Here is an 18,706-nt window from a genome sequence, read left to right on the forward strand (position 1 = left end):
TAAAATATTTGATTTAAAATACCTATTTTTTACAAGAATATTACGAATTTTACCATTAGCAGTGATAGGCAAATGACAGATAATTGACAAACGACAATGACAACTTAAATCTGATAATTTTGATAAAAATTGGTACAAAGTTAAAAACTACGACAAGGAAACCTTATCTATGAATATAAATTTTAAATCATTTTTAAACGTAGTTGCCGCGGTGTCTTATTACAAGTATCATATATTTAGGTTATAATTATGGATTCTGATTATGAACAAAAAGTCGCCAAACTGAAATCGAAAATTAAAAGTTATCCCGATTTCCCAAAAGAAGGTATTTTATTTTGGTAAGTAATTTAAACAGCGTTTTATAAAAGTAAAACGTAGAAAGCTATATATAATCACATATTAAAACTTTTTTATAGCATTCTGATGTTTGGAAGTTATTAAATAATACATGTTATTTATTTTAGGGATATTTTTTCTGCGATATCAGATGGGCCTACATGCAGACTTCTACAAAATTTATTTGTAACGGTTATTCGTGCTAAATATCCAAATGTAGAAGCAGTAGTTGGATTAGAGTCCAGGGGATTTCTCTTTTCCTTTTCTGTGGCAACAGAACTGGGTATTGGATGTTTGCCAATAAGAAAAAAAGGGAAATTACCCGGGGAAGTGATTTCCTATAAATACGACTTAGAATATGGTTCTGTAAGTATGGCACATCTTAACAATTAAAATGATTCTACATTTAAAATTGAATTAATAATACAATATCTGAAAACTTTTAAATACAATTTCTGAAAACTTTTAAAATACAGTTCGTAAATTATTCATATTTATGGATCTTAATGTATGAATTTTTCATATAAATATATTATATCTTTGTAAATCAGAAATGATAACTTATGATTTTAAAAGTTCCTACTTATTGACATTAGTTTTTGTATGTTGTTATTTTGTCTTTGTTTCTATAACTACTTACATACTATCTGTTTAATAGATTTCCATGTTATTAAACAAATTCATGAAAACTTTGATATTATTTGTTTTAGGATATTTTACAAATTCAAAAGGATTCCATCCGTCCAGGTATCAAGTGCCTGATTATTGATGATTTAATTGCAACAGGTGGCTCCATTACAGCAGCTACAAATCTTTTACTAAACTGCAAGGCAGATGTTGTTGGTTGCCTTGTTATAATGGAATTGATATCTTTGAATGGTCGGAGAAACATTCCTAATGGTATTCCAGTTCATTCGTTAATTAAATATGACTAGGAAATGTAATCTGTAAAAAATGCAAACATTAATTAAATTTAAATGTATGTATAGTCCATTCCTACTAGTACAAAGGTAGACTATGTAAATATGTTACACTATAATGTTGTTGCCTAATAATAGAATTGAAAAAAAAAAGACAATTGCAATACAATGTTAAGTGATCTATAAATACTTAGAGAATTAAGTATGACATGACATCGACTGAAAACTTAAAATAATGAAAAGATGCCAATGTAGATTTGTTTTTTTTTTATTAATATGTTTAGGCAGCGCTTATTGTATCAATGCTGCAATTTCTGTTGTTCACAATTTCAAAATTAAAATGTACTATAAGTTTGACTGTTGATTAATCTTGATTACTTTATTAATGTCATTGATTACAAATAGTAATATTTTTTTTTTGTATTTATAAATGGACTGGCAACATTTCATTACTATTGTTTTATGAAAATGACGTTCTTCTGAATGCAATTGAAATGCTACTGTTGTACAGAGGTTATTTATTTTTTTCAGGTATTGTATATTATTGTATCCATATTGTCCTATTTTTATCCATTCTTCTTTTATCTGTTGACTTATTTTTTTGAAATATATATACAATATACATTTTTATTTTTACAATTTAAACAGACTGTTAAAGGTATAAGTGATAAAGCCCAATGGGATTTTGTTCTTTGAAATTATTGAATTTGCACAAATTAGAAAAGTATAAAGTTAAAAATAGAATTGACCATTATATGGTAACCATAATATATGTGGCTGTGTTTTTAATATAAGTATTTTTCTAATGGCAAATGCATTTTCAATATGCATTTAATTTATCATATTAAATATAGTTATAAATATTTCGTATCTAAACATGAATCAATGTATTAAATAACTAAGGACTTAAAAAACTAATAATATAAGATTCATTTTCTTAGATTATCTGTTGGTTTATTGTTAAGATTGTATTTGTAATTGATGATAACATTTATGTGGAGTGTACATTAAAGTACTTGTGTAGATTAAAGTTTATTCTGTAGTCATTTCGTATCAAATGAGTAATTTTCTCGAATGTTAATATTGGAGATATGGAGATATCAAATCTTCAACTTCATAGTAGCGATATAAAGTATATATCAGATTTTTTAACACAAAAAGTTTAATTGAAATTGGTCTAGTGTTTGAACAAAATGACAATTTAAATTTTTATGTTAGTAGTTAAAACAACAGTTTTAAACGATGAATTAAGATTGATGGTTGGTTATATTTTATTTGATGACCTATATGCTTATATACTTGTTTTGTTAAGAATATTTAAATGAAATGGACCAAATGATTGCAAAATATTTGAATTGCGTTCTGTGTTGCATATTACATGTTTAAATGTATTTTTTATTTGATGCTCAATTTAAAGACAATTTTATTAATCCCTAAATAGTTAATTATGATTTACGAGTATATTTTTATATGATTTTTATTTATCAAAATAAAATAAAATGATATAACATGAATTGATTTATTTCGTAACATTATGAATATAAATAAGGTATCACAAAATACTCAATACAAACATAATAAATAATGTAAGTCTACAAAAGTTTTATTCAAAACTCATTACTGGTTTTGGAATAAATTCGTCTTCTGAAAATTCTCTATCTTGAGAGTCATTTAATTTGTCTTCAGGTACTGGTTCGTAATCATCCATAGAATTATCGGCAGATGGAAACACATTTGTGTTTTTATCATCGTCAATAGCGCCTTCTGCAATGATTTTGATCGTGGGAATATTTGTGTCACTGCCTATGATGAGAACGATCGGTATTCCGTACTGCAGTTTGTGATTGCTGTCTGGTGTCAATGTCAATTGTTCTCCGTTAACTATAATTATATTAGGAGTGAGGTTATTGGATGATTTATCACTTTCATTAGGTGCTCTACATAAAGGTATTTGTTCGTTTTGGTTCGAATCTATCGTAGTATCCAGCCCGTTAACGTTGTTATCTACAACGTCCGTTTCGCGAGCGTTTCTTAATTGTTCATCAATCGTCGCTTCTGTTGTACTATTTTCACTATCTGCATTATTAATTACCGAAGTACTCAACTCAATAGCATTCATTGTGGTCGAAGTAAATAGTTCTTGTGAATCCTCGAAGTCTAAGCCACGGCCTCCTCTAGGTCTGTTATTATAAATATCTGTGGAAACTTCGACGGCGGGTTTTTCAGTGCTTTCGTTGTTTAAAGAAAATCCGGTATTATAATTAGTTTCCTCCGGAGGTACCAAGTCAGCAGTGTCGTCGTTATTGTCTTGTGACGATGAACTAGGTTCTAATGTAGGTAACATGTAAGATGTATCCACATTGTCCGTATTTTCAACTATTTTTTCAGTTGTGGTTGTATCTTCATTCGATTCATTTGTCTCATCATCCGTACGCCGAATCGGTCTGGCTCCCTCTTTACTTTTTATATAATCTAAGATGCTTAACGATGGATAATCAGGAATGTTTTTACTATTGTCGAAAGATTCAGGTGCTGCTGTAATAACTTCACTTTCATCTAATTTCGTTGTCATTTCTGCCTCGGTGGTTATTTCTGTGCTTACATTTTCAGTAGTCGTTTCATCATCTTCACTGGCAATAATAGATGGGTGTACGTTTAAATTATCTTCAGATTGAGATATTTGAGGATTATTTTCATCACTTGCTTCACGAGCCGGTCTTAAAATATCACCATCCACCACCTTTCCTACCATTAATGCAGGAATATCTTGGTTCGTCGTGCTTTCAGGTAATTCAGTTGTTTTGTCTGCGTTGTCAGGCATTTCAGGCACTTCGTCTTCACCACTGCCATCTTTTTCATGTGATGTCGCTTCACTTGTTTCAGGTAAATCGATTTTATCAGTCGTCGACGGAGACTCTGGGTATAGGTGTTCTTCAGCATCACTTAATTTGGTCTCTGGTACAGTATATACTTCGAGGTGAAATTCATAACCGCGCAAAACCGTTGGACTTTTAAGTTCTATGGTAACACTTTTCATTCCATCACCGCCATCCACAATTTGCACATCACCATCCTTTTCTGGCCTCATGTCCGTAACGATGACTTTGCTGATAACTTCATTGTCCGGTGCTATAATGGTAACATTTTCAATTTGCCTCCAAATCGCCGGATTCGCTTGTCTTATTTCGTCGAATATTTTTCTTCCTCCCGTACCAGACCCGATCAATACATCGTGACTGGATACAACACTCGCGAAAGCGAATACTAGTAAGAGCTTTGTATGCATCTTCGAATGCTGCGATAGACTGACCTAAGACTTAAACTGTAAGCCTTATATAGTTCAAGATGCTTAAGGAAAACTTTGAAGAATGAAATCACAGCGTAACAAGTTGCCTTCGTAATAAGTATATTTTTATTTGCATAAATTAAGTTCTTCCTAGAGGAAAATCGTTCGAATGTACAGTCATTGAGAAACTAAAAAGTAAATAAGGTAAGTAAGGAAGCAAGTTTGAGGTTTATTGCTTTGAAATGTATTATTATTATTCTACAGTAGTAAGAAATAAAGTACTGCCGTAAGAAAGGCTTCCCTAAACACCTTAATTCCGTATGAAAAATTGTGAATGGTATGTGAAATATTACGCATTGATTTTAGACCTCGAATCACAAAAAAAAAACTTTAACTTGATGTATATACAATATTTATTTGCTACCAATTTATTAAACCAAAAAGCCAATATGTGTCGAATTTAATTCACCCCAATCAGTTATTAATTGCAATCATACGGCGAAAAAGTTAGATTACAGTAAATGCTATTAATTTGTAGATGAAAAAATCATTCCATTCTAAATATACAATGAGCTAAATATTTTCAAAAACCGAATTAAATAAAAACTACCCGTCACGTCCATTTTCTCCCCTATGGGTAAATTAAAAAAAATTAGACTTTCCATCCGTGGGGCAACTATCTCGATACCAAATTTTACCAGATTAGGCGTGTACAGGTAACAGAGAAAGCAACTTTTGCATTTATAATATTAATATAGATTTATATAGGCATCATAAATTGTGTGAGTAATGGATTTTGTGACTATTCATGGTTGTTCCTTGGAAATATAGTTTTTATATATGTGGAACCTATTATATTTTTTTAGGACAAACGTTCACTGTACCGTACTAATAACCTACCTAACATGCTCAGTACCTACTATTTAAATTCATTGTAGAACAGATAAAACATTTTTTAATGAAAACTGGTAGAAGTCCTTTTATTGTACCGGTGTTTTTGAATGTACCATAACTATTGCTATCTCGTATCAACTTATCGACATGTATGTCTCAAAGAAGACGTGTCACGCATAAACTTATAAAAAATAAGAGGACACAGCACGTAGTACTGTTTCCGAGAATCGTGAGCAATGCCGAAAGATAGATAACAATGTCAAGGGCGATGATACGAGATTTCATCTTGTTTTTCTATGATATGCTGTAAGATTAGCATTAAGGCCGAATTTAATATACTCAGGATATAAATATTAAATAATAATGCACTGTGTGACAAATTTTTCCTTTGTAGTTCAATTGAGTAGGTATAGCCGTAGATAATCTTATTTGTGCCTAAAGTTGATTACGTAACGTTTTCTTCACAGTAAAAGTACGTACTTAGATATTGATTCGGCAGACATAAAAACTATTTTTATTTTAATTGATGTTTTGTGTGTGTCTGTGTTGATACATGCTACGATAAAGTTGTTATATAAGTATATTTTCTTAACCAAGTCAATATATGAAACTTCCTTTTAATCTTAACAAATTATTAGTAACTAATTGCATATTGGTATAGAAATATAGTCTTCCTTGAAGTTCAATCTTGCTTCATACCAAATTTCATCAAATTCGGTTCAGTGGTTGGCCGTGAAAAAGCAACAGACAGCCAGACAGACATAAATACTTTCACATTTATTGTACTTTTTTTTCTAATAATACTAACATCAATTGAAAAAAAAAACACAAATAATTAAAAACGAATTTTTATTTAACAAAATTTTACTACCAATTATTTTTTAGATGTAAAAAGCATTTTATTTACAATAATCGGGCCGTGAACACGGACATTTATCTTTCATTTTAAGTCCTTTCGCCATTTGTTTCATGAATGGATGTACTTCATCGCTGAAGAAAGGTCTGAAATATAAAAAAATATTGTATTAGTAACTGCTTAACAAACTTTTCATGCTTTTTTATCTGTGAAAAAAAAAGTGGGAAATGATAATTATATTCGTTCACATGCCTATCTATTGTGAATATTAATATAATATAAATTCAATATCTTAAATTAGTAACAGTATAATTATTATATACATATATTATATAATTAAATGAGAAGTCGTTTTTTGGGTTGCTTAACTAAATTCTACGTTTCCCTTAGGGACTATATAATCAGTGCTGGAGCTTCAACCACGTACACGTAGTTCTATGTACACATATCGGTATGTCCACTGAACTATAGTTCAGTGGACATACCGATATGTGTGTATAGCAGATTTTCATTCGGCACGTAAAGGTTTCCTCAAGATATAATTCTCTCACCAAAGGGAGCGTGATGATATTTACGTAATATATGGTAAATGTGCAGAAGGATCATTCATCACAAATCGCGCTTTTGTGGATTTCCGGACATCAAGGTGGTGTGGATGTAGAACATGGAATTTTGACGCGATGTCAGATGGTGAAATTCAACGGCCGGAATTACTCTAAACAATTTCTCGGAACATTCCAATTGAAAAATGTTCATCAACGCTTAACGTCTTGTCCTCTTGTCTTACTATTAAGTCATATCAATTTCAATCAGGCTTATTAATAATGTATTATGAATAAGAAAAACCCAGGTCTGATAAAACCAAATTATAAAGGCCTGGCTAGGAATAGCTTATAAAACCAATTAGTCGTTTAACTGCATTAATGTAATATATTTTTTATAAAGAGTTATTTGCAATTTCCGACTTATTTAAAAGTAGTGTTTTATGTGGATTTAGTAATAAAAAAATTAAGATAAACTAAAATTTTTTTTTTTTTCATGTACCTATTTAACGCAATAAAGATACATTTTTAATCTATGGTTCAAATAAGATAATATTTGTAAACGAGTTGCATTTTTTATTACGACATGAACAAAGGGAACGTTGAATAATATTAATATAAATTCTATATTGTAATATGTAACGTGTGGAATGAGCTTAATCGTTGTGTCACGTATCACGTGTACAATACGCGGTTAGAATTAAAATTAGTTGTTTGTTTATAGTGAATGAATTAATTATATATGGCTAATACTATTTATAGTAAATATAGAATTACGTAATAACGAAGTTCAATTATTTATCTATTTATACTGCATTTGTTTCATTTTGTTTTTTTTTATTTTGTTATATTTAAGCACATGATAAATTCAGATTAATTTCGCTTTCGATTTACAAAATATATATGTGTTAATTATTTTAAAATTTTTCGAGTTCCTTTTGAAAACGTTGGCAAAAAACCGTATTAACGGTTTTTTAAGGTGGGGGCTACAATAAATAAATTTAGACTTATTCAACACTAATTCGAATTCGAAATTTGAATACAAATCAGAATCACCTGCATAACATTTTATTTATTTCTTGTTGGTATTCTTCAGTCGCGATCTGGCATTTTTTTATTTGGTCCATTTCTTCTTGACGAGCCCGTTCCTGAAATATTTAAAAGTAGCGATTTTGTTACAGGAAATAAACAATTAGAATTTCATTATAACGTACAGAACCGATTAATTAGTCTTCTAGCTATAATAAATAGAATATTTAAAAAAAAGTCCGGTGATATCGTATACCTACTAATACAAGCTGCTTGTCCTGTCTTCCTACTGTTAAATATTCGTACAAAGTTACTCCTCCCATTTTCCACTTAAGGTTAAAATAAATCCGAAAAGCATTCGTTATAAAATAAATCTACGTACCATATTTCCAGACTCAGTCAGTTGTTTTGGTTAGTCAGTGAGGATAATAATTGATGGATTGATTGAACTAATAATTTTATACGTATGGATTGTGTCTTATTTTTAAATGTATTTATTTACAATGTTAAAATATAATATATTCTAAACGATAAAATGCAGAACGAACCTTCAATAATTTATTATATTCAATCTGTTCTAGAACTTCTTGTTGATGTTGTTTTCTACTCTGTGCGTCAGTAAGTTGCTTATGGTCGACCAACTGTTTCAGCTGTTCAAACAGTTGTCTATGGTACTCATTTTCTTCAGCTATTTTCTGTTTTAACACATCTTTAGCCTGTTTCCGCTCTTTGATTTGATCCACCATTGCTTGTCGGACTTCCTGAAATTAAATTTTTAATCTTTTTATGGTGATTTATTTCAGTTATTTAGTGAATGAACGTAATGTAATTTTAATATAAAGAATTATTGTTAGTTTAAGGGAATTAAAAATCAGTAGTCATAGATAATACTATGGTTTTTTTAATGATTTTATATTGTCTTACTGAAAACTAAAAAAAGGTTTCCTATTTTTATTAATCATAATTAAATTATAAAGAGGGAAATACTTATAAAGAGTTCTAAGTATAAAGAAATTACTACAATTATCGTTTAATAACAAAGGACGGTGACTCAGATCGTAAACAACGAAAAGGAAAAATGATGCTCCATATTGTCTAATTGGTAGCCTTCCCACGTAAACATTACTATCTTTGATTCATTGTCTTCGATTTTCCGGCTTCTGTTCCGGGTTCATGTTCTGTTTATGATAAACCAAAGACGTCAATGATACGATGAATATTCGCTTCAAATTGTATGTTAATATTTTAATTCAGCTTCAAATTTTTAAAAAGGGAAAACAGTAGATTCTGCTTACTTTGCTTGCTTTATGTATTTTAACTCGCAGAAGACTATTATTATTCATTGTTGTTTATATTTCTATATGTACCCTATGTGCGTATTTCAAGAATGATCTCGATTGTTAATAGTAGTTCCGCGAAGGCGTAGTCAGTTTTAGTTTCGCGAGCGAAGCGAAGCGTTCTACGAAGCGAAAAAAACTAAACGATTTTGTATATCGAATTATTGTATTATGTGTACAGTGCTTATAAATCACTTTTTATTTACATCAACGGCAATATCGCAATTGTTCTGGCACTACACCGTAGAGACAGAGAACATTCGTCGTACTTATGGTATCATAAACATATTGGGGGTAAAGAAAATGTGGAGTCGGGCGTTCTGTGATTCAGACATTTATATATATCCAAATTCAATTTGAGCGAAGCCAAAAGTAAACGTAAATAATAATGACAAAACAAATGCTTTACGACTTATTCGTATAAAACATGTTTATTACATAAAAAGAAAGAAAGAAATCGATATATTGATTAAGAGTTTTTACATTAGAATTTCCTATATTGTTGTATATTGCATCCTTGTCGCACTGACGATGAATATATATTATTTATATTTGAGTTTGACCATATCTTAAAGTATCCTTTTAATAATTATACTAACGAACCATATGAATCAATTAATCAGGTTTATTATGATAATATACAGCAAATTATGATAGAGACAAAACAGCCTTATTTAACTCTCATACATTTTCCTGAATAGCGGTCAGATTCTTCAAAAGGTTTAGACGAACTAAAGTACCAAATATGTCCCTGTTGGTAAAGTCTTCAGGAAGTTATCCTTCATCGACGAGTGCGAGATGAATTATAATTACTGTATGTATATGTGCAAGTCAATGGCACCTATTTGTCCGGATTTGAACCCGCGACCTTGAACCGCGTTAGTGTTCAAAAGCACGTGTTCTATTCACTAAACAATTTCAGCTTATTTCATTACAATATAATAATTATTATTATTGAAACGAGCCATGGAATCAGATCATGTAATTTCTCAAAAGCACTTACTTTATTAGTTTTCTGAGCCCAAGCGAGGTATTCGCAGCGTTTCTGGTCCAAATATTCTTGTCTCCTCGTGGCTTCTTCAGCTAGAGGTGCCTCAATTGATTTTTCTAAATCTTCGTATTGTTTTTTTAGCTCTATCATCTTTTTGTTGCATTCATCCAATTCTCTCTGTTAAAAAATAATGTCGAAACATAAATTAAGAGATATTTTTTTAAATAATGCAAATCCGACATGATTACACGGAAACGTTCAGGCATAGGACAAGGCGTATAATCACCCGAGTCTTGAACCTCATGATTCACAGCCATATAAACAAGCCAAAAAAGCAAAGGCAACTACAAAAATGTTAAAACGACCTTTAAACAATTACTCATTTTTGGCACAGTAAAAAATAATTTACGTTTTTTAATGTTTTCTTCATATACTCGAGGGTACATTAGGATGTCATAGGAAAATAAGTATAAACACAACATTTTCATTAAAATGAATTAAATTTTTCGCTTTCTTAGAAATTCTTAACCCTTCCGGAATTAAAAGTCGACAGTTTTCTAATTCTATGCTTGGACTAGCACGTGAAGACGTCAAATGTGGACCTGATCTCACTAATACGAAACTTACAAGGCTTTCCATTCACCTTGTATCTTGAGAGCAAGGCAATAGAGCGCCTGTGATAGCGCGCCAAATAATATCACCGTTGGAATTGGTCAACGTAGCCGAAAATCATTCAGGAGAATGTTTCAATAGCATTTTCCAATAGATTTATTTTCATCACCACACAACTTTACCTCTTTTGTTCTCCTCAGTTCAATCGCAGCAAATTCGTCGGCCAAGCCTTGTCCAGCGAGCGAGTCCCACGTGTCGGATATTAACCTGGCCTCAGCCTTTTGCTGGGCCAGTTTTTCTTGCCTCTCTTCTATCATTTGTTTTCGTTCTAACGCTGTTTCCTTTCGTTTCTCAGCACGTTGTCTTTCAGCTGTAATTAAATCTGATTTAGTCTAGACTATATTTGTTTCCTATAAATATTGTATTAATGACGATTTATATTTTTGAATGTGGTAAGGCTTGCCTGGGTGGGAATGACCTCTTACCATTCATTCTGCAGCCTATGCTTCGAAGTGCTATTTTCTGTAGCGAGTGAACCCGTTTTATTATAGCGGGCGGACGGCATAATCTAGGTATCAGGTAAGTGCCCCTTACGAGTTATAGGTTTGATCGGATCCGATCTTATTAATAAGAAACTATTTTTTTTTATTTTAGGTAATAAGTAAGCCAATTGCCAAATGGGCCACCTGATGGTAAATAACACGATCGCTCATAGACATTGGACTCGAAGAAATATTAACCATTTCTTAAAACACCAAATCCACCTTGAGAACTAAGATGTAATTTCTCCGTAGAATATGACTGTGGTGTGAGGGTGGTATCTACCCAGAAGGGTCTCATCTTACACAATGTCCTACCACCAAGTCGATTGGTATAAGATAATTTTAGCATAAACTTGGTAAAATTCATGTATTCATTATATAAAATATATATGTAGATTATTAAAGTAAGTGATTATACTGAAGGAAAGTAAACACAGGTAAACACAACTGCTGACTATATATTTTTATATAGATCTATATACTAAACAATTTAAAACTGATCTTGAGTTAATCTGGAGTCATCAAGAGGAAACCCGTTTGCGGAAGACATTCAAACACAACCACAAATCAACTATGACGCAGTATGATAGATAACCTTAAAATAAAGCTTATCTATCATTTTTTCCTCAACAACAGCAAGCTAATCCAGGAGAACACTGAGTAGCTGTTATATTATTTTTATCTTGTTTATTTAAAAGAAAGAAACCTTCTTCTTCCTTCCGAATATCTTCATCCCATAAAGCCTTAAATCTTCTCGCTTCTTCTTTCAGCATCTCTTTTTCTTTCTCTCTCTGTTTTCGTCTTTGTTCCAATTGCAAATCTGAGTAGCGCTTGCAGTCTAGATCTCGGCGTAATCTCTCTATCGTATCTTGTTCCATTCGAGCTGCCTAGCATGTGAACAGAAATCGAAGTCGAATTATTTATTATTAAAATTACATTATTATGCATTGACCTTATTAGAGAACCGAGATGGCCCAGTGGTTAGAACGCGTGCATCTTAACCGTTGATTTCGGGTTCTAACCCAGGCGGGCTGAATTTTCATGTGCTTATATATTATAATTTATCTCGTGCTCGGCGGTGAAGGAAAACATCGTGAGGAAACCTGCATGTGTCTAATTTCAACGAAATTCTGCCACATGTCTATTCCGTATTCAGCGTGGTGGAATATACTCCAAACCTTCTCCTCAAAAGGAGAGGAGGCATTGGCCCAGCAGTGGGAAATTAACAGGCTTCTAATGTATGTAATGTAATGTAATGCATGCCTTATGAATGCATTCCAAATCCAAGCATTAAGTTTCTCTGATTGACGTTTAGTAGTATTTTACAACTAAACATAATCATTTTTATCGATGTGTTTCGCGATACACGGTTTCTGAGGCACTGTAATTGCAGACATAATATAACCTTAGATAACGTTCTTTGAGTGCGGAGTGAGGGTATTTGAATTGAACTCGTCTTCAACCATTATACGAAGGGTCTTATCAGTGACCTGAGCAGCTTAGAGCATTGTGAACATAACAAATACTTGAAATGTTTGAATCGCTTGTTTCATTATTTTATTTGATTCGCGTGCGCCGTCACTTATGACGCACACTAAGATCGGACGCCGTGTTGATGAAATTTACATGAAAAATCTGAACTAAGCTAATGAAACGAACGTACTGGTGAAACTGCCAATCAACGCTCTTAGATGACTTCTGTTAGTTTGTGAAACGTCTATGGAAAAGTATCGACTCAAGATCGACACGAAAAAGTGAATCGACAAAAAAAGGGGGAGCCATTTCTCTTAATAAAATGTCACTTTATTATTATGAAATCGGAACATAATCATTGCCGATTAGCAGTTGGTATTATAACTAACACCAAGATCCAGTTTCGATTCGATCAAGTCAACTATAAAACGTTAAATTTGCTAAGACATTATGACGTCACAACAATAACTATTTGAATATGTCAAAAAATCCTATTCTGGTAAAACCAACTACATAGATGATGATATCATCACTGTGTAATGACAGTAACTTAATTTATTGAAATGATAATTAGGAAAATTAAATGACACACGTGTCGTTTTCAATTCGCTGTTACTTGCAAACTTGTATATTTGCATTTTGTAAGCTGTAAAGGTAACTCTTTTTAAGCCCTATTGTGAATAATTTGACTTACTGTAATTGATGTACAGATTTTTTTTTCTAATAGAATTTCTAAATCTATATTGAATAATTTACCAAGGCTTCTGACTCCTTCAAAGCGACTTCATGCCACATCTTGTCAAACTCCAACTCCGCCATCTTCCTCGCTTGTTTCTCTCTTATCTGGTACAGTTGGATTTCCTGCGCTTCTTTCGCACGTAATTTGTATATACACGGCAAAACATGTACGCATTTCGACCTAATGATTTATTAACGTAAAAATATTGTTTTTTTTCATAAGCTGTTATTATGTTATGTATTTTAAATACATATTTGCATTTATATAGTACGATGGCCAGAGACACGAACGGAGGCCGGAGGGAGATCAGCAGGTGCAAGACCAACGCATTGACGTACTTTCCAAATCATGCGAGTAAAATTGACAAGTTCTGTGCTGCTACTGAGATATATCTCTCTGAATACGTCCAATAACTTTAATGTTAGGCATTAGCAGCCAGTCTGGACATAGCGAAGGCCTTCGATCGCGTATGGCACAAAGCGCTTCTTTCGAAGCTTCCTTCCTATGGGCTTCCCGGGAAATTATGCAGTTGGATTACCAGCTTTTTGGCAGATCGGAGCATCAAGGTCGTTGTCGACGGTGCATGCTCCGACCAAAAATTCGTCAACGCTGGTGTTCCACAAGGCTGCGTTCTGTCACCCACTCTGTTTCTTCTGCATATCAATGACTTGTTGCAAATCAGGAACATTCACTGCTATGCAGACGACAGTACCGTTGACACCTCATACACCGGCCGTGCTAATATTTCTCGGGAAAACGTCGAAGAAAACCGGAACAAACTTGTGTCTGAAATCGAGTCTTCGTTAAACGAAGTCTCGAACTGGGGCCGGCTAAACCTAGTCCATTTCAACCCCAAAAAGACGCAAGTTTGCGCGTTAACCGCTAAAAAAACACCATTCGTCGTATCTCCACGATTCGAGAACATTCCGTTAGCCGCCACAGCTAGTATCGGAATACTTGGCGTTGATGTTTCGAGCCTCGTTCAGTTCCGCGGTCAACTGGAAGGCAAAGCCAAATTGGCATCAAAAAAGCTTGGTGTGCTCAGCAAGGCAAGACAGTATTTCACGTCGGCCCATCGCCTAAGACTATACAAGGCGCAAATTCGGCCTCACATGGAGTACTGCTCTCACCTCTGGGCGGGTGCACCCCAGTACCAGCTCCTTCCATTTGACCGTATCCAACGTAGAGCAGCTCGAATTATCGACGATCAAGCCCTTTCTGATCTGCTCGATCCTTTGGCGTTGCGTAGAGATGTTGGATCACTCTGCATCTTCTACCGAATTTTCCACGGGGAGTGTTCCGAGGAATTGTTTGGATTAATCCCGGCAGCTGAATTCCATCTTCGGACATCTCGACAAAATTCTAAATTTCACCCACACCACTTAGATGTCCGTAAATCCACAACAGCGCGATTTTTAAGGCATTTTCTGCCTCGCACAACCACTCTGTGGAACCAGCTTTCGCCGGCGGTTTTTCCGAACCGATACGACTTGGGAACCTTCAAGAAAAGAGCGTACTTATTTCTTAAAGGCCGGCAACGCACCTGTAACCCCCCTGGTGTTGCAGATGTCCATGGGCGGTGGTAGTCGCTTTCCATCAGGTGAGCCTCCTGCTCGTTTGCCCCCTATACCATAAAAAAAAAAAAAATGTTGGTTTCTGACATATTTAGACTGGAGTGGTCAATTAGAGACTGGACAATTCATCGTCAACACTAACTAGCCTCTGTTATGGTGAAAGAAAACTAACCCACCAGCAAACTCAATCATTCTCAGTTAGTTTTAGCTGCAATTAAGTCGAGATTTGTTATTTATACAAATAAATATAAAACTTACAGCGGCGTATCTTTATACTTTTCTTCTTGTTCTTTCTTCCGTTTCTCCAGCAGGTATTTTAATCGATCCATCTTTTCTTGCCACACCTGTTCAGCGCCCGCTTGAGCTTGCATCACGAACTTCCGTATGTTTTCTTCCTCTTCGTGGGCGTAGAGATCTATTAACCTATATTGGAAATCAAATTATCCCGAGTAGATTTCCTTCGATATATTTTACATCGAGGCTACTAAGACCTAAAACTAAAAGTGTATCGATACGTAAAATTGTTTTACAGTCTTTAGTGAAGTCTGTATTTATTTCTAAAGTTATACTGATTTTTAATGATAAGCGTGAGATGGTTAATAAAAATCGCATTGAATACGAACATTTACCTTTTTCGTTTTTGTTTGAGATCTTCTTGATAAGAAGCCATGCACAAGTCAACTCGCCGAGCCACATTGTTTATGAGCGATCTGTAAACAAGGATGATTTGTTTCGATCTTATGTTACATTTGTTTTAATTACGGGAGTCGAGATGGCCGATGGAGAGATTTTACGTGTATAATTTATAATTAAAATTCAACTTTAAAACGACGTTAAAGGAAGAATCCTGAATGTGTTGGATTATGGCAGAATGTCATCATTTGGACGATGCGTTGGAATAAGCTCATAAACTTCTTATTTCGAAAATGCTCAATCAATTGATAAACGGAGCGATTGTTTATTTCATTATCTTAAAATTTATGATAAGATTCGACATATATTATATGAGTTATATCTATGCGGATGGTCCAACAGCGTAGATCGAAGATAATAAATAATACTTCTTGTTTAAGTTACTATGCGTACTATTTTAGAACTGATTTGATAGTAATATAGTCTATGTTTAAATTAATAAAACGTAGTAAAATTGTCTATGTTTAAATCCCATTGTCTTGCTGTCTGGTAATAAAAAAAAAATACAAACTGAAGATAGATACACAAAAGACACGGAAAACATGTATGTGGAGATACAAATATAATTATATAAAAAAACCGCGCTGACGCACCCTCCGCCAATACGGTATAAGCGCCCGCACCGAGTGCGCTCGAGGCGTTAAAGCGGCGGAAACACTCGAGGGCTTTAGCGACGTGACGCGACCGTCTCCGCGATGAAAGGTACGACAACGAAGGCGTCGTCACGGCCCTACCACAGCCTCGACACCCGGGGCTTAAAAGATAGGGCGTGACCCCTGGGGCCGTGGACGCGTGGTTTCCTAATTCAAACGGCCCCGGCAGCCGGGCTGGCTATATACAATAATATAATAAATAACTTGGTTTGTTTTTAAGAGAACCTAGGTTAAAATTAAATCTAGAATTTTAAGTTACTATTTATCGAATGTCGAATGATAAATACGAATATAAAAAAAATGTTAAGTAATTTCGAATATCGAATAATAGCGAGGGTTCGCGGGATCTTTAGTAAAGTAAAAGACAATTAGTCTAAAGTGGTAATAATACTCACTTAATGCGCAAGCCCGTCTGGGTAGGTACCATTGTTGTGTTCCGGTTTGAAGGGTGAGTGTAACAGTGTAGCTACAGGCACAAGGGACATAACATCTTAGCTCCCAAGGTTGTTGGCGCATTGTCAATGTTTCATATTCCTTGTCTATGGGCGGTGGTGGCCGCTTACCATCAGGTGACCAGCTTGCCCGACCACCTACCTATACTATAAAAAAAAAACTAGCGCTGGAGAGAGAGGGGAAGAGGCTGCCTACCGCTGCCGTATGCGTAAGAGAAAGGGAAGCCAGACAGACTGGCGCCGTAACGCGTTACGTTACACTTAAAAAAAAACAAAAACATAGAGTAATTAATACATACTGTTAACCTGAGTGTAAGTTAGGTAAACTTCTTGACAGATGAGGTTTTTGCCGCGTAAAAATATTACATGTAACTGAATATCTATTACCGTCTATCGCATCGTATAAAAAAGTCGCTATTCTGTAGATCTTTCAACTCCTTTAGCTTATTCTCAGCTCCTTTCCTTTGATCCTCTTCCTCGGCTCTTAGTTTCCGAATAAATTTCACGTACCGGAATGTTGAGTTCAATACTCGAGACGTCTGTAAGTAAAACGGTAACAACCGTTGATTACTCAAATTGAAACTAAATATACATTTAGTATGATTAAAAAATCTTACAGACGTCACAATCTTAATCTCCTAATGTTACGGTGAATATTTAAAACCGGTTATTATAGATCATGCTATCTGCTATAATACTTCAGAATCAAAATTGTGTAATAATAAAAAGGGTTCTTTATTTTATTTCAACATTAAATTTTTAATATCTTATGAACTAAGATGTTATGTTCCTTTTGCGTGTAGTTACAATGGCTCACTCACCCTTCATACTGGAACACAACAATACTAAACCACCCACTCATCAGATATTCTACCGCCAAACAGCAGTACTCAGTATTATTGTGTTCCGGTTTGAAGGGAGTGTAACTACAGGCACAAGGGACGATATAGTTCCCAAGGTTGGTGGCGCATTGGTGATGTAAGGAATGGTTAATATTTCTTACACAGCCATTGTCTATGGGCGGTGATGATCACTTACCATCAGATATAAAAGCGTTATTATAATTAATTATAGTATAATAACAAATAAAAACTCACATAGTAACAGTCTGGGACGCCTCTTGGGCCGGGTCCATCTTTTGGTATCTTTTGACGCTGGGGAGGTATTTCACTCATATTTTTATGTTTTATCACTTTAAAATAATTTGTAATAAATTTATATCTTTAAACAGAGATAAACTCCTTAAAAGTTTGTTAGAAAAATAAAATTTTCAAAGTTATAATGAACTGTCAGAACATTATTACTGCTTTTGACATTAATCTTTAATACGCTATTAAATAAAAAAAAGGAGAGTTATATTACCTCCTTGGAAGAAAAAAATATAACAATACTAATAACCCATATATCTAATGAAGAAAATTTGTTGTCAAGCTTATTTGAACCACAAGAGGAATAATCAATAAATATATATATTATATAATAATTTACATTGAATTGATGCGTTGTCATTGGTCGAGAGCTTAAATAATCAACGATATTCACTATGGATTCGGGAAATTTGGCGTTTTGAATATCGACGAAACATTTACACGAAGTTTAATGAAAGTATATAGGTACTTAAGTGAAATAGTGTTTTATTATAAATAAGGATACGTTAATCAAGAATGGTTTGTAGTACAAAATAAAGCAGAGCTATTAGTTAAACGCATGGAATACGTAAATCTTAAGTTTTTTTTTATTTCTTCTCCTTCATCAATTTGAAAGGGCTATTGGTTTA

General features: G+C 33.7%; 3 protein-coding genes across 3 annotated transcripts; 1 reads left to right on the forward strand and 2 right to left on the reverse strand.

Annotated features, from left to right (window-relative positions):
- The first annotated feature begins 139 nt into the window (after window positions 1–139).
- LOC125072720 (adenine phosphoribosyltransferase) lies at window positions 140–1,931 on the forward strand. Its single transcript, XM_047683396.1, has 3 exons — window positions 140–338; window positions 465–702; window positions 1,047–1,931. Exons 1-3 carry the CDS (start codon window positions 250–252, stop codon window positions 1,269–1,271), a joined length of 552 nt encoding a protein of 183 aa, XP_047539352.1. The 5' UTR covers window positions 140–249; the 3' UTR covers window positions 1,272–1,931.
- An 828-nt stretch (window positions 1,932–2,759) lies between these two features.
- LOC125072745 lies at window positions 2,760–4,576 on the reverse strand. Its single transcript, XM_047683425.1, has one exon. The coding sequence runs from the start codon at window positions 4,540–4,542 to the stop codon at window positions 2,860–2,862; it is 1,683 nt and encodes a 560-aa protein (XP_047539381.1). The 5' UTR covers window positions 4,543–4,576; the 3' UTR covers window positions 2,760–2,859.
- Window positions 4,577–6,324: 1,748 nt separating this feature from the next.
- Window positions 6,325–18,183, reverse strand: LOC125072756 (trichohyalin-like). Its single transcript, XM_047683440.1, has 11 exons — window positions 18,027–18,183; window positions 17,317–17,468; window positions 15,761–15,841; window positions 15,390–15,554; window positions 13,575–13,737; window positions 12,052–12,232; window positions 10,986–11,173; window positions 10,204–10,368; window positions 8,412–8,624; window positions 7,891–7,982; window positions 6,325–6,438 (listed from the first exon to the last, which is right to left on the reverse strand). The coding sequence occupies exons 1-11, from the start codon at window positions 18,102–18,104 to the stop codon at window positions 6,336–6,338; spliced, it is 1,581 nt and encodes a 526-aa protein (XP_047539396.1). The 5' UTR covers window positions 18,105–18,183; the 3' UTR covers window positions 6,325–6,335.
- Between the last annotated feature and the right edge of the window lie 523 nt (window positions 18,184–18,706).

This window comes from Vanessa atalanta, chromosome 22 (genome assembly GCF_905147765.1).
Source record: "Vanessa atalanta chromosome 22, ilVanAtal1.2, whole genome shotgun sequence".
Taxonomy (NCBI): domain Eukaryota; kingdom Metazoa; phylum Arthropoda; class Insecta; order Lepidoptera; family Nymphalidae; genus Vanessa; species Vanessa atalanta.

Bases quoted from the DNA above. Each gene is read 5' to 3' on its own strand.
- LOC125072745 (XM_047683425.1), bottom strand. From the start codon at position 4,542: ATGCATACAAAGCTCTTACTAGTATTCGCTTTCGCGAGTGTTGTATCC.
- LOC125072720 (XM_047683396.1), top strand. From the start codon at position 250: ATGGATTCTGATTATGAACAAAAAGTCGCCAAACTGAAATCGAAAATT. The intron at 339-464 runs GTAAGTAATTTA...TATTTATTTTAG, and splicing joins AAAGAAGGTATTTTATTTTG to GGATATTTTTTCTGCGATAT. The intron at 703-1,046 runs GTAAGTATGGCA...TATTTGTTTTAG, and splicing joins ACGACTTAGAATATGGTTCT to GATATTTTACAAATTCAAAA.
- LOC125072756 (XM_047683440.1), bottom strand. From the start codon at position 18,104: ATGAGTGAAATACCTCCCCAGCGTCAAAAGATACCAAAAGATGGACCC. The intron at 15,842-17,316 runs GTAATAGATATT...CCTTGTTTACAG, and splicing joins TTTATACGATGCGATAGACG to ATCGCTCATAAACAATGTGG. The intron at 8,625-10,203 runs GTAAGTGCTTTT...ATTTAATTTCAG, and splicing joins GGGCTCAGAAAACTAATAAA to GAAGTCCGACAAGCAATGGT.